General features: G+C 46.0%; 2 protein-coding genes across 4 annotated transcripts in view; both read right to left on the bottom strand.

Moving 5' to 3' along the window:
* The window catches only part of galnt2 (UDP-N-acetyl-alpha-D-galactosamine:polypeptide N-acetylgalactosaminyltransferase 2), a 34,895-nt gene extending 32,922 nt beyond the window's left edge, over positions 1-1,973 (bottom strand). Inside the window, exon 1 of one of the 2 annotated variants that reach the window (XM_029144779.3) lies at positions 1,480-1,973. In XM_029144779.3, the coding sequence (XP_029000612.1) occupies positions 1,480-1,743 (264 nt within the window). In that variant the 5' untranslated portion in view covers positions 1,744-1,973. The remainder of the gene's footprint in view (positions 1-1,479) is intronic. The other variant, XM_029144780.3, reaches the window with a different exon arrangement.
* A 2,731-nt stretch (positions 1,974-4,704) lies between these two features.
* Positions 4,705-17,116, bottom strand: urb2 (URB2 ribosome biogenesis homolog). 2 transcript variants are annotated; one of them, XM_029144116.3, is made up of 12 exons: positions 16,993-17,116; positions 15,621-15,776; positions 15,295-15,471; positions 13,916-15,018; positions 13,676-13,814; positions 11,108-13,592; positions 10,639-10,799; positions 10,439-10,549; positions 9,209-9,451; positions 7,775-7,871; positions 7,532-7,659; positions 4,705-5,784 (listed from the first exon to the last, which is right to left on the bottom strand). In XM_029144116.3, exons 2-12 carry the CDS (start codon positions 15,744-15,746, stop codon positions 5,587-5,589), a joined length of 4,968 nt encoding a protein of 1,655 aa, XP_028999949.1. In that variant the 5' UTR covers positions 15,747-15,776; positions 16,993-17,116; the 3' UTR covers positions 4,705-5,586. The 2 variants fall into 2 exon arrangements, with proteins under 2 accessions (XP_028999949.1, XP_028999948.1); XM_029144115.3 differs by lacking the exon at positions 16,993-17,116 and adding an exon at positions 16,560-16,698.
* Between the last annotated feature and the right edge of the window lie 79 nt (positions 17,117-17,195).

The raw sequence follows: 17,195 nt of genomic DNA, 5'->3' as shown, positions 1-17,195 counted from the left end.
ATGGAGCAGAAATCGATGATCTGAAGTTTGAGGAGCACAGGAGTGAAGTCAGTCGCCACATGAGGTTCAGATCACCTTGACTGCAGTTTAACCCATTCTGACGCTGCAGTGCAAACAACACGTCTGCAGCACGTTTGTTTAAACTGACTCCACCTCTGAGTCCAAATACAGCCAGGTGCCGAGTATTAATTCACCTCCAGGGAAGGTTGCTTAGTGTCACTTTGACCCCTTATCCAGCTATCAGCCTAATGGGAACGGGAGAGGAACGATTGAGAGGAGAAAGCAAACGCTGGGAGACAGATAGGACAAGACGCGAGACAGGTGGAACACACACAGGACCTTCACAAACAGCAAATCTGGAGGCAGCGCACTGTGTGCACAAGCCTCAGCCAAACGCACACACACACACACACACACACACACTTAGACCAAGGCGTTACAGGACCCAGAGACGTGCAGCGCGTTGGGATTGTGACTGTGCACAAGAACAGCTGGAGGATATTTAGCTGACAGTTCACGCACGACAGGGCACTGCACGCACAGACCTGCATGAGGACGGCCTTACTGATCATCACTACTGGCCTCAAAGGCCTTCAAGTCCAGGACCACTAAAGTCATTCCTTACAAAACTAAAAAAAAAATGTATGTTTTTTAACTTAAGTTAAAATTAACAGCTTGATGTCACATATGAAAAACCGGAGGCTCCAAATGTGTGATTGTTCTTTAAAAATATCATTATCATATTTTCTATCAGATGAAATATTACAACACTTGGTCTTTTACGCATAAACCCAACATTGTAGGATTCGTGGGGGCTGTGAACTGCACCCACGTAGGCTCTGCTTCCTTAATAAAGTTTTGCACACTAGCAGAAAACCGGGACCCCGCAGCTTTGGAGCTGAACGCGTTTAGTTCGTCTCGCAGCCGAACCGAGGCTTTGGGTCGCTTCTAAAGCGGCCGTCGGTGCCGAAACCCGGCGCCGATCCGCACACTTCCTGCTCCTGCGCTGACGCGCTCTTCGGGCTGAAACCCCTCCGGCCCCGCGAGCCCGGCCGCCGGCTCACACCGTCCACGAGACCGACCCGTCCGCGTCGTTGCTCCCGCATTAACGGCTTTGGACGGGCCGGCCGACGCGGGGCGGCGCAGCGGGAGGTCTGCGCACGCCGGCGCCGGCCAGCACCGCACGGCACCGCACGGCACCGCACCGCGCGGCACCGCACTGATCTCCCCGAACCGCTGCCTCCCGCACGCCGACACCAGCTGGGCCTTTATCGCACGCCTCACACCGTCGGTGCAGCAGCGAACGCGACCCCCCCTCCTCCTCCTCCCCGAGAGGAGGAAGAAAGGGGGACACGACAGCGTCAAAAAAAAAAATCACACCGCTCCATCTTCGCTTTGTGCTACGAGAAAAACAGCCAGACGGACGGACGCGGGGGGCGCGTGCGGCCGCAGAAGGCAGTCGAGGAACGCAAGCCCTACCTTCCGACTCATCGCCGTCCCCGAGTAGAAGTAGTAGGCGATCCCCAGCACCCACAGCACCGCGAAGCACAACAATATCCTCGATTTCCTCCGCATGGCCGCCGCGGTCGTCGCGCTCCGGTTCGGCTCCGGCTGCTGCGTGTCGTCCCGGTCGGCTGGCTGTCCGTGCAGGGCGCTTCGCCGCGCGGCTTCGGCAGGGCTTCGTCGGTCGGTGGGTCGATCGGTCGAGGGGAGCGACGGGAGCAGGAAGCTGCCAGCCACCATCAGCGGGGTGAGAGGGCAAAGGCTAGCCGGCTCTAATCCAATCAAACACCGGCTCACGCAGCCCTGGAGGAGGGCCGGGGCTGGCAGCGAGTCCGTGCCGTGCGGTTCCGCGCCGAGGCAGGTCGGAGGGGGTGGAGACAGTCCCGGTAGGAAATGAGCGCTGTAGAAAACGCAGTCATGTGGCCGCGGCAGCTGAGAAAGACGATCCGTGATTGTGGCGCTCAATGATTTCGGTTCCGCGCCGGAGATGCGCCGGCGGGGGCGCCAGACGCGCTTAACCCGGGTTAAAGGGGAGCAAACGGGCGGGTCGACGTCGCCCTGCTCGCTTTTGTTCCGGGGCCAGCACGTAGAAGGCACACAGGCTACCTGGAGGGCTCACAACATGTCACTTTCTGCTTATTTCCTATTGCTCCTCATTCCCTCGACCTCTCCCTGCTCCATCGTCCTAAATCTCAGGCCTGTGCTCCAGATGTTGGGCCCCAGAAGAAGCTTAATTCTTCATCATCCTGTCCCTCATATGAGGTCTGCCCTCTGTATTCTGCATAAAAATAACACACACTCTCCTGCAATAAATCAGCTGTTTTTATTCTAAGCTCTGTCTCTCAATCTAATAAATGTTTCAGCCTTCATCTAAAAGAAACAGCTGTTGAGTCCTTTGTTTACATTTACACCATGAGCGTTTAGCTTGAACAGTAATAAACCTTCTGTTTAAGGTGAGTTTCACAACAAGGATGCTTTGTGTGTGTGTGTGTGTGTGTGTGTGTGTCTACTTCTAGCACACACTGACTCCTGAGGAGTAACGCGAGAGCCTCGCAACCGTCATTCAAGGCTTCTGAGGCAAAGGGCGACAGATAAACAGCTCTTTTACCTCTCTCGCTCCTTCCAGCCGTTCTCGCTCCTGTAGGTAACACACGCAGCCTCCCCTCAGACCACCGTAGCAGGAGCAGCAATGAATATATGTGTGTGAGACTGTGTGTAATACCACTGGGACGCTCTTTGGAGGAAAAGGCACAGCGAGCGCATTGAAAGAATTTCTTATTTGGACTGTGGAGCATTTTGCCCTCCAGTCAAAAATCACATTTTACTCACTGATAGAATGAAAAATGTCAGAGGCAGGTTGAAGCCGACTGAACACGAACTAGACCTCGTAGTTTTAGAGATTTGCCTGAGCTGATGTTGCGGCTGCAGACTGTAGAGAATCTATTTGAGCAGTGACAGGTCGTCTGAATCTCAAACCCACTGACTTTTGCTCATTTCTGCCGCTCTAAGGCCCTGCAGACTTTTTAGTCTCGGTGGGATCGCACACAGTTTTAATGCAGAAATTAGGGCATTTTTGTTTATTTCATGTGGTAAATTGTCTCTTTTTGTGATATGACATTTCTCTGCACATATTATAATTAAGAACATCTAAATGTTATGAATCAAACTACACACTTCCTGACATTTTGCTGCTTATCTGTCTCCACTAACTCTAGTTGTAGCTCGACCTAACGCATACTTCATTTATTTTTTAATGCTCAGGTTTAGACGCAGTGGCCCAGCTGGCGCCTTCACCAGGGTCGCTCGGTTGTAGCTGCATAATTCCCCTAATCTGAGCAACTCCTACTTAGAGCCCCTCTGAACGAGGGAGTGCCAATGTCACATGACGCGTCCTGGGATGCGAGTTATTTATGTTATGCTATGTTATGAAAGTGATTTAAACTTAAATGTTCTGCTTCATTATTTTTTTTACTTCAGGTGATGATTGTTTGTTGAGAATCCAATAGAGTCTTAATGTCTTGTCTAATGTCAATGAACGTCTGTTGCCATGGAGACAAATTAAAGGCCCAGCCACTTCCAGAGCATTAGCACAAACCAAACCACCCAAACTGGAAGAATCGGCACTTTAATGAGGCAATGGTTCAGCTTTGGTGCTGGAACACAAGTTAATAAAACACAGTTATGACCTTTTCTGAGTTCCCCATTAAACGTTTACAGGTTGGAGCTCTATCAGGCCTTTTCAGCACGAGGACGTCGTTCCACTGCATCATTTACTGGGGGTAAAGCCTGAGCTTTGAAGAACTTTATTGATATTGCACACGCATCTGTGTTTATTGAACTCACAGGAGATGTTAACTGACCGCAGTGACGTCCTCAGGTCGCTTGCTATGATATGTCATTTCAGCTGAACCCTAAAATCTCAAATCAATTCATCTACATTTATATAAACTTAGTTTAAAGAGCAACAAATCCTGTATGTCGACTCTCTGATGTCTGATGAACGACTCCCAATCCCGAGCCTTTTAGAAAACCCGAACACGTCTGAGTGTTTCCATAAATCAAAGCAGCTCCAACCCACACACCCACACAGGTTTCACTGTCTGGTCTCCAGGTTCGCTGACTCCTGACTCCAATTAGCTTTGGTTGATGTCATTAGCAGAGAGCTTCGCTTCCTGGACCGCTCAGATGCTTCGGATGTCAGTCGCATAAAGGTTTGTAGCAACAGACGGGACAGAAGACTGAAAATAAATAGTGTTCAGTGTTCAAGCGCTTTTCTGTTGAATAAATGTCTAATTTGTGGAGCTTTTACTGCAGCAAAAGGCTCTTTGAAAAAAAAAACAGGGCTTTATAAACAACTTTCCATTTACATTCATTTACATAATCCTTGTGCCAAAACACTGTCAGCTGTAAAAAGAAAAAAAGAGCTTTCAGCGTGGATCAAACCCATAACATGCTCATGCAGGCTTAGTGGCCGACTGTCCATTTTATTTACTATCTTCACTACGCTAAAGTATATTTATATTCCTGACAGCTACATCTACTAATGTGGCTGAAAAAGTGTTTTGACGAATTTTAAAAACCCAAGCTCTGAAATTCTGCATAAATATTTCCACCTTCAATGCTTCAAAGCTGCACCTTGTTATCTTCTGCACCCAGTTCAGTCATAATGTACATTTTTATAATATTCCTAAAAGGCTCGGCTTGTTTCTAACTTTATTTTTCGCATCAGTGTTTACAAACAATGTCAGTTTAACGGATCAGTTTACAGCATGAAAAGCCAGAGCTGTCACTCGCTGCCAGCCCGTGAATCAACAGCTCATTAAATCTATTCAGAGTAAAACAGAGGAAACTGTCAGAGCGGTTTGTGAACAGAGATGCTACTGGGACGACAGCGCTTCTGCTCGAGGCGCTGCAAGGACGGATTTACACCTTCACTGGTGAAGAGAAGAACTTCTCCCTCATCAGCTGATGGAGAAAGGCAGACATTCAGAGGCTGCTGCAGCCAGTGAAGCACACAACGCCCACTGGAATGTTCTTTTATTTATTTTTATTCAATTGGTCTCAGGTCCAACATGTCCTGATATAACTAAATCTGATTCTGGACATTACCTGTAGTTGATGTGGTTGAAAAGGGACAATGTGTGTTTAGGCTAAGAGGTTTAAAAAGGGAACAGGCCAGTCCCCTACTCCATATGTGCTATCTATGCTCTCCAGATGAGGCAGCGCTAATCAGCAGGATGTCACGGTTCAGCCCACACTTCCTCATTTATATATAATGCATATAATGCGGTTTCCTCGGTAGATAAAAGTGATTTGTGTTTTGGCTAAAATGCTCAACGCATCAGTGCCCGGTTTGATCCCCGTGCTCAACACACTGCGACTGGCTGAGCGTAAATTTATCTGCAAAATGAAATGACTGAATATAAAGCACACAAATTCATAATGCACAAGTCAATTTTCCTCTATTTAACTATTTCTGCTTGATTAAATATCTTCATTTTCAATAACAAAGCCAGGAATTGCACATAAACATAGTTCTTCCACATAAGACATTTATTGTGATTTAGCTAAGCTGGGGCTCGTTCAAACTGTGTATTTGTCCTCTCCTTGCCTCTGGGCCTTGTGGTAATGGGTGTAGCTGGCGTACAGCTCGTTGAACACCTCCCTGACCCCCGTCGGCAGGCCGGCCAGCACAAACTTGATGTCCTGCTCCACGCACAGGTCCAGGATCTGATAGATCCCCTCGGTGAGATGCAGCTTAACGTCCGGTCGCAGAGTGACCTGCAGACGCAAATACGCCAGTCAGACAGGAGGATGCAGATCAGTTAGAGGTCTGTCTCTAAAATAATATGTTTTTCCACATGTGATTTAACATTTTCAACGTTTCAGGATGATGAGCAGAAGGCAACATTTTCAGGGCTCACCAGCAGATTTCTCTTATTGTATCTGTACTGGAGTTATAGTCCTGCCTCTCAGGATTGTGCAGGGATTAGCTTCCTAAATACTAGTGATGTCCTGAATGGTGCCTGTCTTCTAAGGTGAGCTCAGGACAAGCTACTGCACAAGCATTGTTCTAAAAAAGTAAACTCAGAGCTCTACGCCGAGGGTCTGACACTCAACACAGGCAGATCTGATACAGTCTGTGCGACAGGAGCAGAGTCTACAGCGCCTCTAAGTTACACACAGACTGCACTTGATAACAACACCACCGGTTACGTAACGACCTGATACCAAACCACTTTTATTGTTAGAAAGGAGACGAGATGATCTTTGCTCTACCTGTTCAACGGTTTGTGGTAGCGACTCTGTCATATTCAGACACAAGGCAGACGCTCGGTTAGACACTGGGCTGCAGAGCAGGTTTTTTGTTTGACGTGGAACCAGCACATCGTGCAACACTTCAGTGCCCTGTTCTCCCCTCTTCCCTACTCGTACAGAGTGATACTGGGCTTTCGTCTTGATGGTGTCATATGTCAAAATATGTAGTAAACCTCCCAAATTTTGGGCTGCACCGAGAAAGAAAACAAGCCTTTACTAGTTAGAGTTCTTTAACTAAATACCTACAAGCCTTTTTCTGATTTCCATGTACAGTAAATAAAATAGAATCACCACCAAACTCAGTTATTCACAATCTAATTTGTCCTTAGCCACAAAAGCTCAAACCACAGGTATTTATTTAGACATAATCTTTTTACGTTATTCATTCTAATCAGTGTGGTCCAGGATGAACAGCCGGGTAATTATGAGAAGAAAAAAAAATGATGGGAAAGAGATCAAATATAAGGGCTAGGTTTCCTTCGACTCATAAAAACACAAAGCAAATGCTCCTTTTGGGCCATTAGATGAGTCTCACACCTCAAGGAAATCCAAACATCTTTTCCACAGCCTTTCCAGTAACCTGTCAGTCTGCCTGGATAGATGGGTGCATTCATGTCTGCACAGTGGGACCCTGCTGGAAACTGCAGAGTCAGGTTGGCGTCATGTAAAATACAGCCTGGTGGCAGACAGGAGCAGACATGACTCACTGCTCTGTGGGAACATCCAGCGTGGAGTTACCGTAATCCTGGACGTGTTCACATTAACAGCCTGGCCAATGGAAATACCTGCACATCGGCGCTTCTGAGCGTCAGCGCCTTCGTCACTGTGCTCGGCTGAACCTCGACAGCTCAACACGCACCACCAGACAAAGTAGACTGGATCAAAGGATCAGCTGGGCTCCTGCCCCATTCATGCATATACGCTTGTTTGCATGTAGCTGCGAGAATAAATAATAATTCTGGACCAGTTTAAGAGCTGTTTGAGGACTGAAGTGTGTCAGAAACCAATGCGTCTGAGTCCAAGTGTGTCACTCACGGCGGTGGAAAGCCACAGATGGGTTTTGGAGGAGGAACTCTGTTGACTTTGCCTTAGACTGTGTGATTATGTGTGTTGATATGCTCACTTCCATTCAGCAATTTGTAAAACCAAATGGAAAGAATAAGAACCATTTTCCACAGCTAAAAGTGTGTGTGTGTGTGTGTGTGTGTACCTTCTGCAGCTCGGTGACATATTGAGCTACCATGAAGACCGACTGGGAGGTGAAGGTCTCCGCCATGGCAGCGATGTGAGAGTACATCCTTTCTACCAGTCTGGAGCACTGGACATAGACGTCAGTGCCTTCAAACACAGACAGCCAAAATTCAGCTGAGCAGATACAGATGGACAAAGACTAGGATAAAACTAAAACACCAACTTTCACTTAAGTGAATACAGCTGAGCTGTTAGTTGTCACCTGTGTCACTGTCTCCTCTCTGCCGACCCTCCTGCATGATGGACGCCACCAGGCGGTAGAAGACGTTTAGGAAGGATGGAGCCACATTCAGCAACACCTGGACATGAACAGAGGTCACAGAAGTAACACGTTCGTACTGGTGAAGAGATGATCTTGTTTCACAATCACAGTTTGCAGATGTTTAACACTTTCTTGCCACTGTATCAGTGCTACTTCTTAGATAAGATACAGTGAGCAGATGGCTTCACTGAACCAACATTTACAATAAAGTTTTATGGAAATTTGTTCCAGTTTGAACTATACAGCAGCCTACACAAAGAAAATGGTTCTTAATACATACTGAACATAACCACATAAGGTAAGTGTTCGGAAAAAACAGGTAATGACTTTAAAAGATTTTATGAGAAGTTTAAAGAGGAAATGAAAAGTTAGCTTTAAAGTGAATGAGCAGTAATTGAATCTTGGATTCCTGCTTGAGCTACGTTTGCATTTCTGTGCATGCCTCTGTGTCTACTCGTGGCCAAGAGTGGACAGGGAGAGAATATAAATGAGAGGAGGATGAGGTCACCAGCTCTGGTTGGAGCTCACGGTGGGTTTCCATGGACTGGAGCCTGCTCCATGCCAGCCTCCCCTCCCCAGTTTCCTCCTTCCCACAAAGAGCTGAAACCTCTCATACTTTACATCCTTCGCTCTCTCTCCTGTTCCTCTCCTTCTGTCTTCTGTCCTCAGACATCTGACATCACTTAGCTGGTTCTTGCTCTGCTTATTTGACCCAGGTGTCCCAATTTTGTCCCACTACGTCATAGTTTCTTAACAAAAACCTCTGAACATGTGTAGTGTAAAAAAGAAACATTATATTATTAGCACCAGAGGAATAAAGGATCTCACTGGAACCTAGATTCCTATTTAAACGTTTCTTGTAAAGAGAGAAAAAGCCTTTTCTTTTCTGCTCCGTGGGCTCTTTAGGTAAGACTCGATTATGTGGTTTTCATGCAGCTGCAGCGCCACTTGAGAGCTGCAATATCCTCTGGTTTAAAGCAACATTCCTCTGGGGCATCCTGTGGCTTGAGCAGCTGAGCTTAAGGCACACACTGCATTTTTCATGGATTCAATACGTGTCACAGGTTCGTTAAATCATCTAAGATGCTTCTGTAAAAACAACTACACTCCCCTTTTCTTTATCCGTTAAACCCTACTCCAGTCATCATCATCTACTCCACATGCCCAGCTTGACCTGGGGATATAACAAATATTGGCTCTCTTGCCCTCAACTATAAACCAGGCACATTCTGGAGATGTTAATAATTGCGTGTAAAGTCAACTTTCAATTCCCAGTGTTTGTTCATTTTTATATCACAGTAGTGCAGCACATGTTTTCGCTTTCCTTCCCCTAATTAAAAAGCTATGTACCCAGAGCCATCTGTTTCTTCCTACCTGAGGATGACACTGAACGATGGCAAACAGCGCCTCGTGAACACACAGGAAGGCTAACCGGTACACAGCTGGGGTCAGATGGTGCAGGGGCACCGACTGCAGCGCTCCAAGGACCAAGGTCACATGGTGCGGGTTGGGGAAGCGGCGCTCGCCCTGCCGCAGCAGAGACGTCACTGACGTCACCGTGGGGACCGTGAAGGCAGGAGTCAGAGAGACGTCCTCAGCAGACGATCGCACCAAAAACTGCAGCATAGGGCGAAAACAAAACACAGACATGTGACTATCTAACATTATATTCAAACCTTAGCTGGTTAACTTTATGATAAAGCGTTTTAAATACTGTTTGTGTGTGTTTGTGTGTTTAAGCAGATTGCTGTGAAGCCTGTCTGCTCCACCCGGCAGCTCTCACGATAAACACATTGACCAACGCAGCCTCAGTGGAAGTGACAATGGAGCGGCATTCCAGCAGAAACAAGCAGACTGTGTTTCTCATCCGGCTGCTGAGTCACCCAAGACATCTGTCACACGCGGTGTACCTTCAGAGCAATTATTACCGACGCATGAGGGACAAACTGCTGTGACACCTGCTGTAAAGGTTGCTCTGAGCATCTTTTGCTTTCTTTTCCTATGGTCTACACAGCCTACACTAATATGGAATCGTCAGATGATGTGAATCTAAGGTTTTATCCTGTGAACTGCTCGCATCAGTCCTATTTCCACTTAGGGATTAATGCTGTTACTTCACAAAACCAGATTCTGGGTTCAGAACCGCCACCCGCCTGCCTCCTCTTACCCAGACACAAGCAGTTACCTGACTCAGCAACCCTAAATTACCAGTGAGATGGACGCTTGCTGCCTCTATCTGTCAAACCCTGTGATTGACTGGTGATCTGGGCCTCTCGTCTAAATCAGTATCAGCTCCCATCAATCCTGGCCTCCAATATAGTCTACACAGCTGAATACTGGAATCATGTGTGAGTATCTTATTTTTCTTTCCTCTTCTCTTGAATATACTGAATATATATCTGACTACACTGGACTGACACCACTCCTCGGCTGAACAATAGCTCTCACAAATCTCACTGTGCATTCAAGTGTGCAAATCTGTCTGAATCACACAAATGTGTGTGGGTGTGCACGTGTGTGAATCTCTCCTAATGTTTACTGTGAATTACAGAGTAAAGCTTCATGAGTGGCTTGTTCAAGTATGAGCAAGTGTTTTTTTCTTACCACCATAGCAGATATTATCTGTGGTGCAATGAGCCACAGAGCTTTAGAGCAGGCTTCAGGTAACTGACAAGAGGAGAGCAGCTTTGTGATAGTTACAGCAGACAGCACCTCCTAGAGAACAGAAAGAGGTGGTTCATCACTGATACAAGATGATACAACATCTTTTCTAAAGTTTAACACCTGCACTGAAGAGGCCTCACCTTGTAGTTTCCAGCCCTCAGCTTGCACACGTCCAGTCCTTCTCGGATCATCAGGAGCAGCTGGCTGAACTGAGCTTTAGTGCATTTTACCAAAAGGTGGCGTAGCAGGTCATTCAAAGCAGACTCCAGCTCACTAGCATCAGCAGACGATAACCACGAAGCTGATGAGGAAAAAACAAGAGTGGACACATAAAAACAACATGATGCTTTACAAAGGCCAAACATGTACATCAGTTTGTTGATTTTGATTAGTGTTTCTAAGTAATATGTCTACCTTTAAACAAAATAAAAGGCACAGACCATATTTGACATATTTCAACACTTTCCAAAACAAATCGTGGAATAAATTTAACACTGGGTTGTAAACCTAAACTATAATCTGTAATAAGACAAATTAATTAAATAAAAACACTGACACAGTGCACAGGTGAATGTTGTGTTTGTTCTCAAACGCAACGAGCTCTTGTACCTGTCAGCAGTCTGTGAACTTTGTCCAGGATCTGAATGTATAGCTCATCCTGCTCTTCTCCTCCCACCTCCTCCTCCTCTTCTCGCGCCTCCTGTCCCTCCCCTCGTGTTCTCCCCACTGCTTCATAGAAAGTGGACAGGAAACTGAAGGAGGACACGAGGAAGTCCACAGGCCTGGGTGCAGAACTCATTTCTCTGAGTATCTGCTGGCAGAAGCTCTGATAAAAGCTCATGTTTTGCAGGGTGAGTTTGTTCTCAACCTCCACAGACAGCACAGATAGTTCACAGTGCAGCATGGCACTGACGATGTTCACAACAAAGGCCTGGCTGAGGAGGCCGGCTTGATGGAACACCCCACCCTGTGTCTTTAGGACAGACTCAACAGCTGATCCCAGTGAAGCATTTGTACTTTTGAGTATTTGGGTGAACGTTTGATCCAGGGGTTTGCTTCTTCCCAGATTAGAAGTCAGCATCTGGGAGAAAGCAGCCAGTGATGCTAATAACAGATGAACAGACAAGACAGAGGCTCCTGGGTTTAGTTCACTTGTGGCTGCTGCTGAACTAGATGCAACAATTTGCCTGTTTGGTATTTTCTTACTGGTGAGAAAGGAGGCGAACTGGTCCAGATTTATTTTAACACTGCTGCTTCTGTTTATAATCAATTGCACCAAGGCTGTGATGAAGTCCTGCACTGCTTTGATTAAATCCAGCCAATCAGCGCTATGTGTTGCTCGAAACCTTCCACTGTTGCTGTGCCAGAGGAGAGAAGACACGGCAGCCTGCAGCAGAGAACCACCATGGATGAATTTCAAAACACCCTGGAAGTTCCTACCTCCCATGAGGCAGGTCAGTAACCTGAGCAGTTGCACCAGGAACGTAGCATCGTCTCCAGGGTCACAATGATCTAAAGCAGCTTGGTCTGACAGACGGGAGGTGGAGGTGAGCACGAAGAGGAGAAGCAGGAAAATAGAGGAGAGATCCTCAGAGCTCATCCCATCTGGGTTTAGACTTGTTAAGATCCTAAGTGTGTTCATCAGTTCCTTTGTTTGTTGAGCATTTAGCAACACAAACACTAGTCCAGTCTTAGAAGCCTCCAGTATATCCTCAGCTATGGTCTCCTTTCCCTCTGGCTTGGACAGAGGGTGACTCGATTTGATCCCTACTTCCTGAAACTTTAGGAGTGTAGAACAAACCTTGTGTCCATGTGCTGCCACAAGGACACCAATAATCCTTTGTGTGAGGGAACCAACTGTGGCAGAGAAAAGCGACGGCAACTCTGCCAGCATCGAGCTTTGGAGAAGCTGTGAAGATATAAGGGAGACAGTGAGGCTGCTGGGCAGCTGGTTCTCCCCTCTGACTGGCTGCTCGCTGAGGAATGAACTCATTAGAACATCCGCGAAGCAGCGCACGTCTTCCTCACTCAGGTAGGGAGCAATCAAAGGCAAGTTCGTTGTGATCAGATACCAGTGGGCTACACGGTAGGAGGTGGCACTCACACTGTCTACCTGGCCGTCCCACAGCTGCTCTCCATCCAGACTCCCCTCAAACTCAGATTTAGCCAAAATACAGTGCGCAGCCCTGTTTAACTGCAATGTAGAGCCATGCTCCCTACGTAAGGTGCCATCTAACAAAACCTTCTTCATCTGCTGTAAAACGAGGAGTTTGAGAAGTAAACAACTCATGGGGCTGCAGGAGGGTGAGGGATGGAGAGGTGCTGGTAGAATGTTACCAGACACTAGACTCTCTATGTGATCTAGGACAGGAGCCCTACCTCCGTCCTCCGTCTCCCCTGCGGCTGTGAGTTGGGCTGAATCAAGAGATGTGTATTTACTACAGTGGATATCAAAACACATGTCCACTTCCACCCAGGTGTACCTAAGAAGAAGAGCAGCCTCCAGGGTCTTCTGTTTCCACAGAACTCCCCTCTCTGATTCCCTGGGTTTCAAATTCTTTTTGCCTTTTTTTGGAGTCTTTTGTACTGAACTTGTGTTTTTTTCTTTTAACAGAAGCTCTAGTAATTCCTTGATTAGCTGCTGCATCCCCTCCATTAGACGTTGACTCTGTCTGATTAAGGGAACAGGAGATGTATTGTCCACACTCTTCAGATTGAATAGAACAGCATGAAGAAGCTGACTGTGGGAAAAGAGCTTGACAGATGCATCGTTTTTTTCTTGGTCCAGTCTTTTCTCCGCCTTATCATATCCTCCTCCAACGATCTCCATTGTCTCCTCCGCTCCTCCTTGTTTTAACAGGTCAGGAAGTATATGTGTCCTGATGCTATCCAACACTAGTGAGCAGATCTCTAGGCACTGAGATGGGGGTGTATCCAGAAGACTAGTCCTGAGGGACGTGGAGACAGCCTCAGAGAGCAGAGGAGGTCGGAGTTGGTCCAGAGATGGCTGACAGATCACAGTCAGGAGCTCAGAAAACAAGCGAGGGAGCTGACGAAGCTTTGTGTAGGTCTGAAGAAGACTGCACACCATGAGCTGTTGGGATAAAGTGGCTTAGCCTGATATCGTCTGATATTGTGTGATAAGTAGTCATGTGACATAGGCAATAAAGTCAGAACCTGTCTGGCCCGCTGCACCCGTGCCTCCATGCATTCAGAATTAACCCAGGCTGAAGATAACAGCTGGTCCAGGTCGGGTTCAAGAATCAGATGGTTGAGACTCAACAGCACCTTCAAACAGCGGTACCACACTGGAATACTGAAAGACAAGTTTTAAAGTTTATTCACACGAACTGTTGACACCAAAAGTTCTTAAAAACGCTTAACCAAATCAAAAGTGACACCCTAGTGGCTTATTACCTTGGCTGTGCCTGGTTGAATAGCATTTGAGACAGGGCCTTGTAAAACCTCAGTTGGACCTCTTTATGCCGTATCCTGTCAGCGGCTACGTTATAAATATCAGCTGAGAACGCCTGGCTGAGCAGGGACTCCACAGCCAGCAGGGCCAGGCTCCAGCTCTGTGGGGAAGACGGTGGCTGTTCTGCTTTCCCTGGTGAGTGTTCATTGAGATTCAGATCCAAAACTGGGACCAATCTGATTAAAAAGTAGAAGCACAGCATTCTCTGCTCTTCCACACTTTCTTCCCTTCCTTTTGCATAACTTTCCACAAAAAACTTAAACAGTATAGATGAAGTACTGGACTTCACTGAGTAGTGTAAGGACGGCTCACAATGCCCCTCAGCACTCAATTTGGACATTATAGTACTGACTGGCTTCAAGGGCCCTTTTGTCCCCCCAGAACCACCTTTTCCAGAATCCTTATTACATGGAAGGAGCTCCTCCTTGTACGAAGCAACGAGTTCAGGCAGGAAAAGCGCTAACTGGAGAACAGAGTCTATTTTAACACGAATGTCTCTGCTTAGTTGCTGATGGAGACATAAACAAGTATGGGACGATACAAATTCCCCAGAAGTCAACAGATATCGGAGTAAAACTAATGGCTGGATCAGATGGTTTGTTACCATAGTAAAAACTCTGTTAGGGTTGGCTTGTTGTCGCTGAACTGACAAATAGCATGACAACACCTGAAGCAAGACCTCAAACAAACTGGATGAACGATGACTTTCTTTTGGCTTCAAAAAACAATTATTATCCAACTCTGAATCATTGGGGGGAGGGTCAAAAGAGTCCAAATTAGCAGCAGAACACTCAGTTATCATCTCATCTTGACATGTGACAGACTCTGACTTAAGTGGTTTTGTGAACAGCGGCTGCTGTAGCTCACAGCAGGACAAAAAGCAGGCCTTGGTCAGCAGATCAACCATAAGCTCGTATTTAGTGGTGAAGACCGATGAGAGAACAGGCGAGGAGAATATGCCCTGACACACACTCAGTATGGTGGACAAACTCACTAATGGCTTAGAGTCAACACGTGCAAACTCCTGGAGGCGGTCGAGCAGCAGCTGGAGGCAAAAAGAGAAAAGAGTGTCATTGAATCATTGTTAATGATGAAATCCTGTTTGTAAAGTTTAAATAAACATTAGTTACATGTTATTTTTTTGCGATAGCTGAATATGCTATGGTCTGAAGCTTCAAACTAGTCTCAAATCTCTGAAGCTATAATCTCTCTGACAATAGACATTAACAAACACAGAACAATCACGTAAGAAAAACTATTTCAATGTGGTTCAAGTGCAACATGAGTCCTTTCTACTTTTCTACTGATGCTTTTCATGTACCTGTGCCATGCTGTGCCTTAGACTGATGCTTCTTCCCTGCTTAAGATGTAAATGAAGCTTCCGACTGTGAAGCAGATCATCAAGGTAACACCACAGACCTTCCAAAACATGGTGAGAGAACTCTACCTTCTGATGGTACCAGCCTGTTAGAGCATGGGTACACCAGTCTAACAGCACCTACAGTGGGAAAAATCGATTGGAGGGATGTTTAAATAAAAAGCAAATTAGGAAATGCTGAGCGTTATCTGATTTTCTTAACTGATTTGTACTGTACTTTCCCTCAAGCGATTGTAGTATGATGATGATAATTCTCCTGCTAACTTTACCTGTTCCTTATTGGGCAGTAGGCACTGGGAGGAGATCCAGGCAAAGCGTGCCAGTTTTAACTTGTCCTCCCACTGAGTCTGAGGACTCTTTAGCTTTAGATGGATACCTGAGTAGATTGCAGCCATTGCTGCAGATTGTGCTACTGTTCCACAATCCTGGAGACACAAGAAAAAAGCGAATACGGGAAAGAGATAAATTACAAGATGGAAGAACCTAAATATTAGTTCAAAGGAATGCCAAGGAATGTCAATTATTTTAAGTAGGATAACGTAAACTGAATACAGTGAGTTAGGGATATAGAAGTCCACTCAGTTTCTACTGTACATACACAGTGATAAACAGAGATAAAATAAGATTTCTGACATTCATAATGTTCGGTTTTATGCAGGTTTTAAAGGCATGTTAATTATTATTTTGCTTATTAGTGCAGTTAAAAGTAAATAGGTTCAAGCAAGAGTTTATGAACATAGCTGGATTAGGAAATATTGTATTGTCAACTAAGTGTTAAAACATCAAGCAGCGAATGAGACTTTTAAATGCAGATTATTAAGAGATTATTTGGAAATTTTGTTAGACAGAACGTGAAGTTTTCAAACGTACTTTTTTCACTTTCTTCTAAAAACGACTGCTAGCATGAGGGGCACAACTAGGGAGCATGGTCACTACTGCTCTGCCAGGCTTATGGAATAATCAAATATGCGTCTTTAAAGATCTTCCATTTTTAAAGAAGTGTTTATGTATTAACACGAGTTTCCCTCTGGACACGCACTCTGCTGTCATCGTTTAATGCTACCACTAGCTTCAGCTAGCACGTTTTTCCTAACGTTGAAACAAGCTAATACTTAGCCAATCACTCATCTGGATACAAGAAACATGAACCGAGCTTTATGTCTACTTTTTAAAATAATTGTTGGGTAGAATTAGATTGATAAACTTACGCGTATCAACCTACACGTGCCTCCAGTATTTAGATTTGTACGACCTTTCAACTTTCACCCTGTCAGTCAGACCGAGCTAGTCGAGCATCGAGCTAAACGAACCACGGCTTCATAAGCTACTGACGCTATTTGGCACCCTGTTGTAAATTACATGTCTTGAACGCCTACGTCCTACATACGCGTTTTTATTTAACTGAATTTAATGTAATGGGTTTGTGTACAATGTTAATTTGTGTGTTTATATGAATGCATTGTGTGCATTTTATTGTGGCAGCGTTTGAAAATCCCTCCCAGACCCGGCGTTGTGCGATCTGGGTTGTTTGGTCAGGTCTAAGAAAGTTTCGGTACATGACCATTCGTTGACATCCCCATTGAGCAGAGGGAGTGGTGCGTTAAAGTCGAACCGGGGTCACCTTTCCACCGCGTAACTTACCTTTTAACACCCTCACACGAAAGCTGGATTCGTTTCTCGTGTGGGCTCGGCGCTAGTCGACCCGTGGACGTCTGTGTTTCCACTTCCACCGTCTGTTGTCCTGCGAACCAGCGACAGCTGACAGTGACAGGGAGGTGGTGGTAGGTGGTCGGTGATAAGATAAACTCACCCGGCGGCTGTTTGACCCAGATAAACACGACAGT

The sequence above is a fragment of the Betta splendens genome, chromosome 3, assembly GCF_900634795.4.
Source record: "Betta splendens chromosome 3, fBetSpl5.4, whole genome shotgun sequence".
Taxonomy (NCBI): Eukaryota; Metazoa; Chordata; class Actinopteri; order Anabantiformes; family Osphronemidae; genus Betta; species Betta splendens.
Note: the sequence above shows the minus strand (reverse complement) of the source record. Positions and strands in the feature narration are given on the sequence as shown.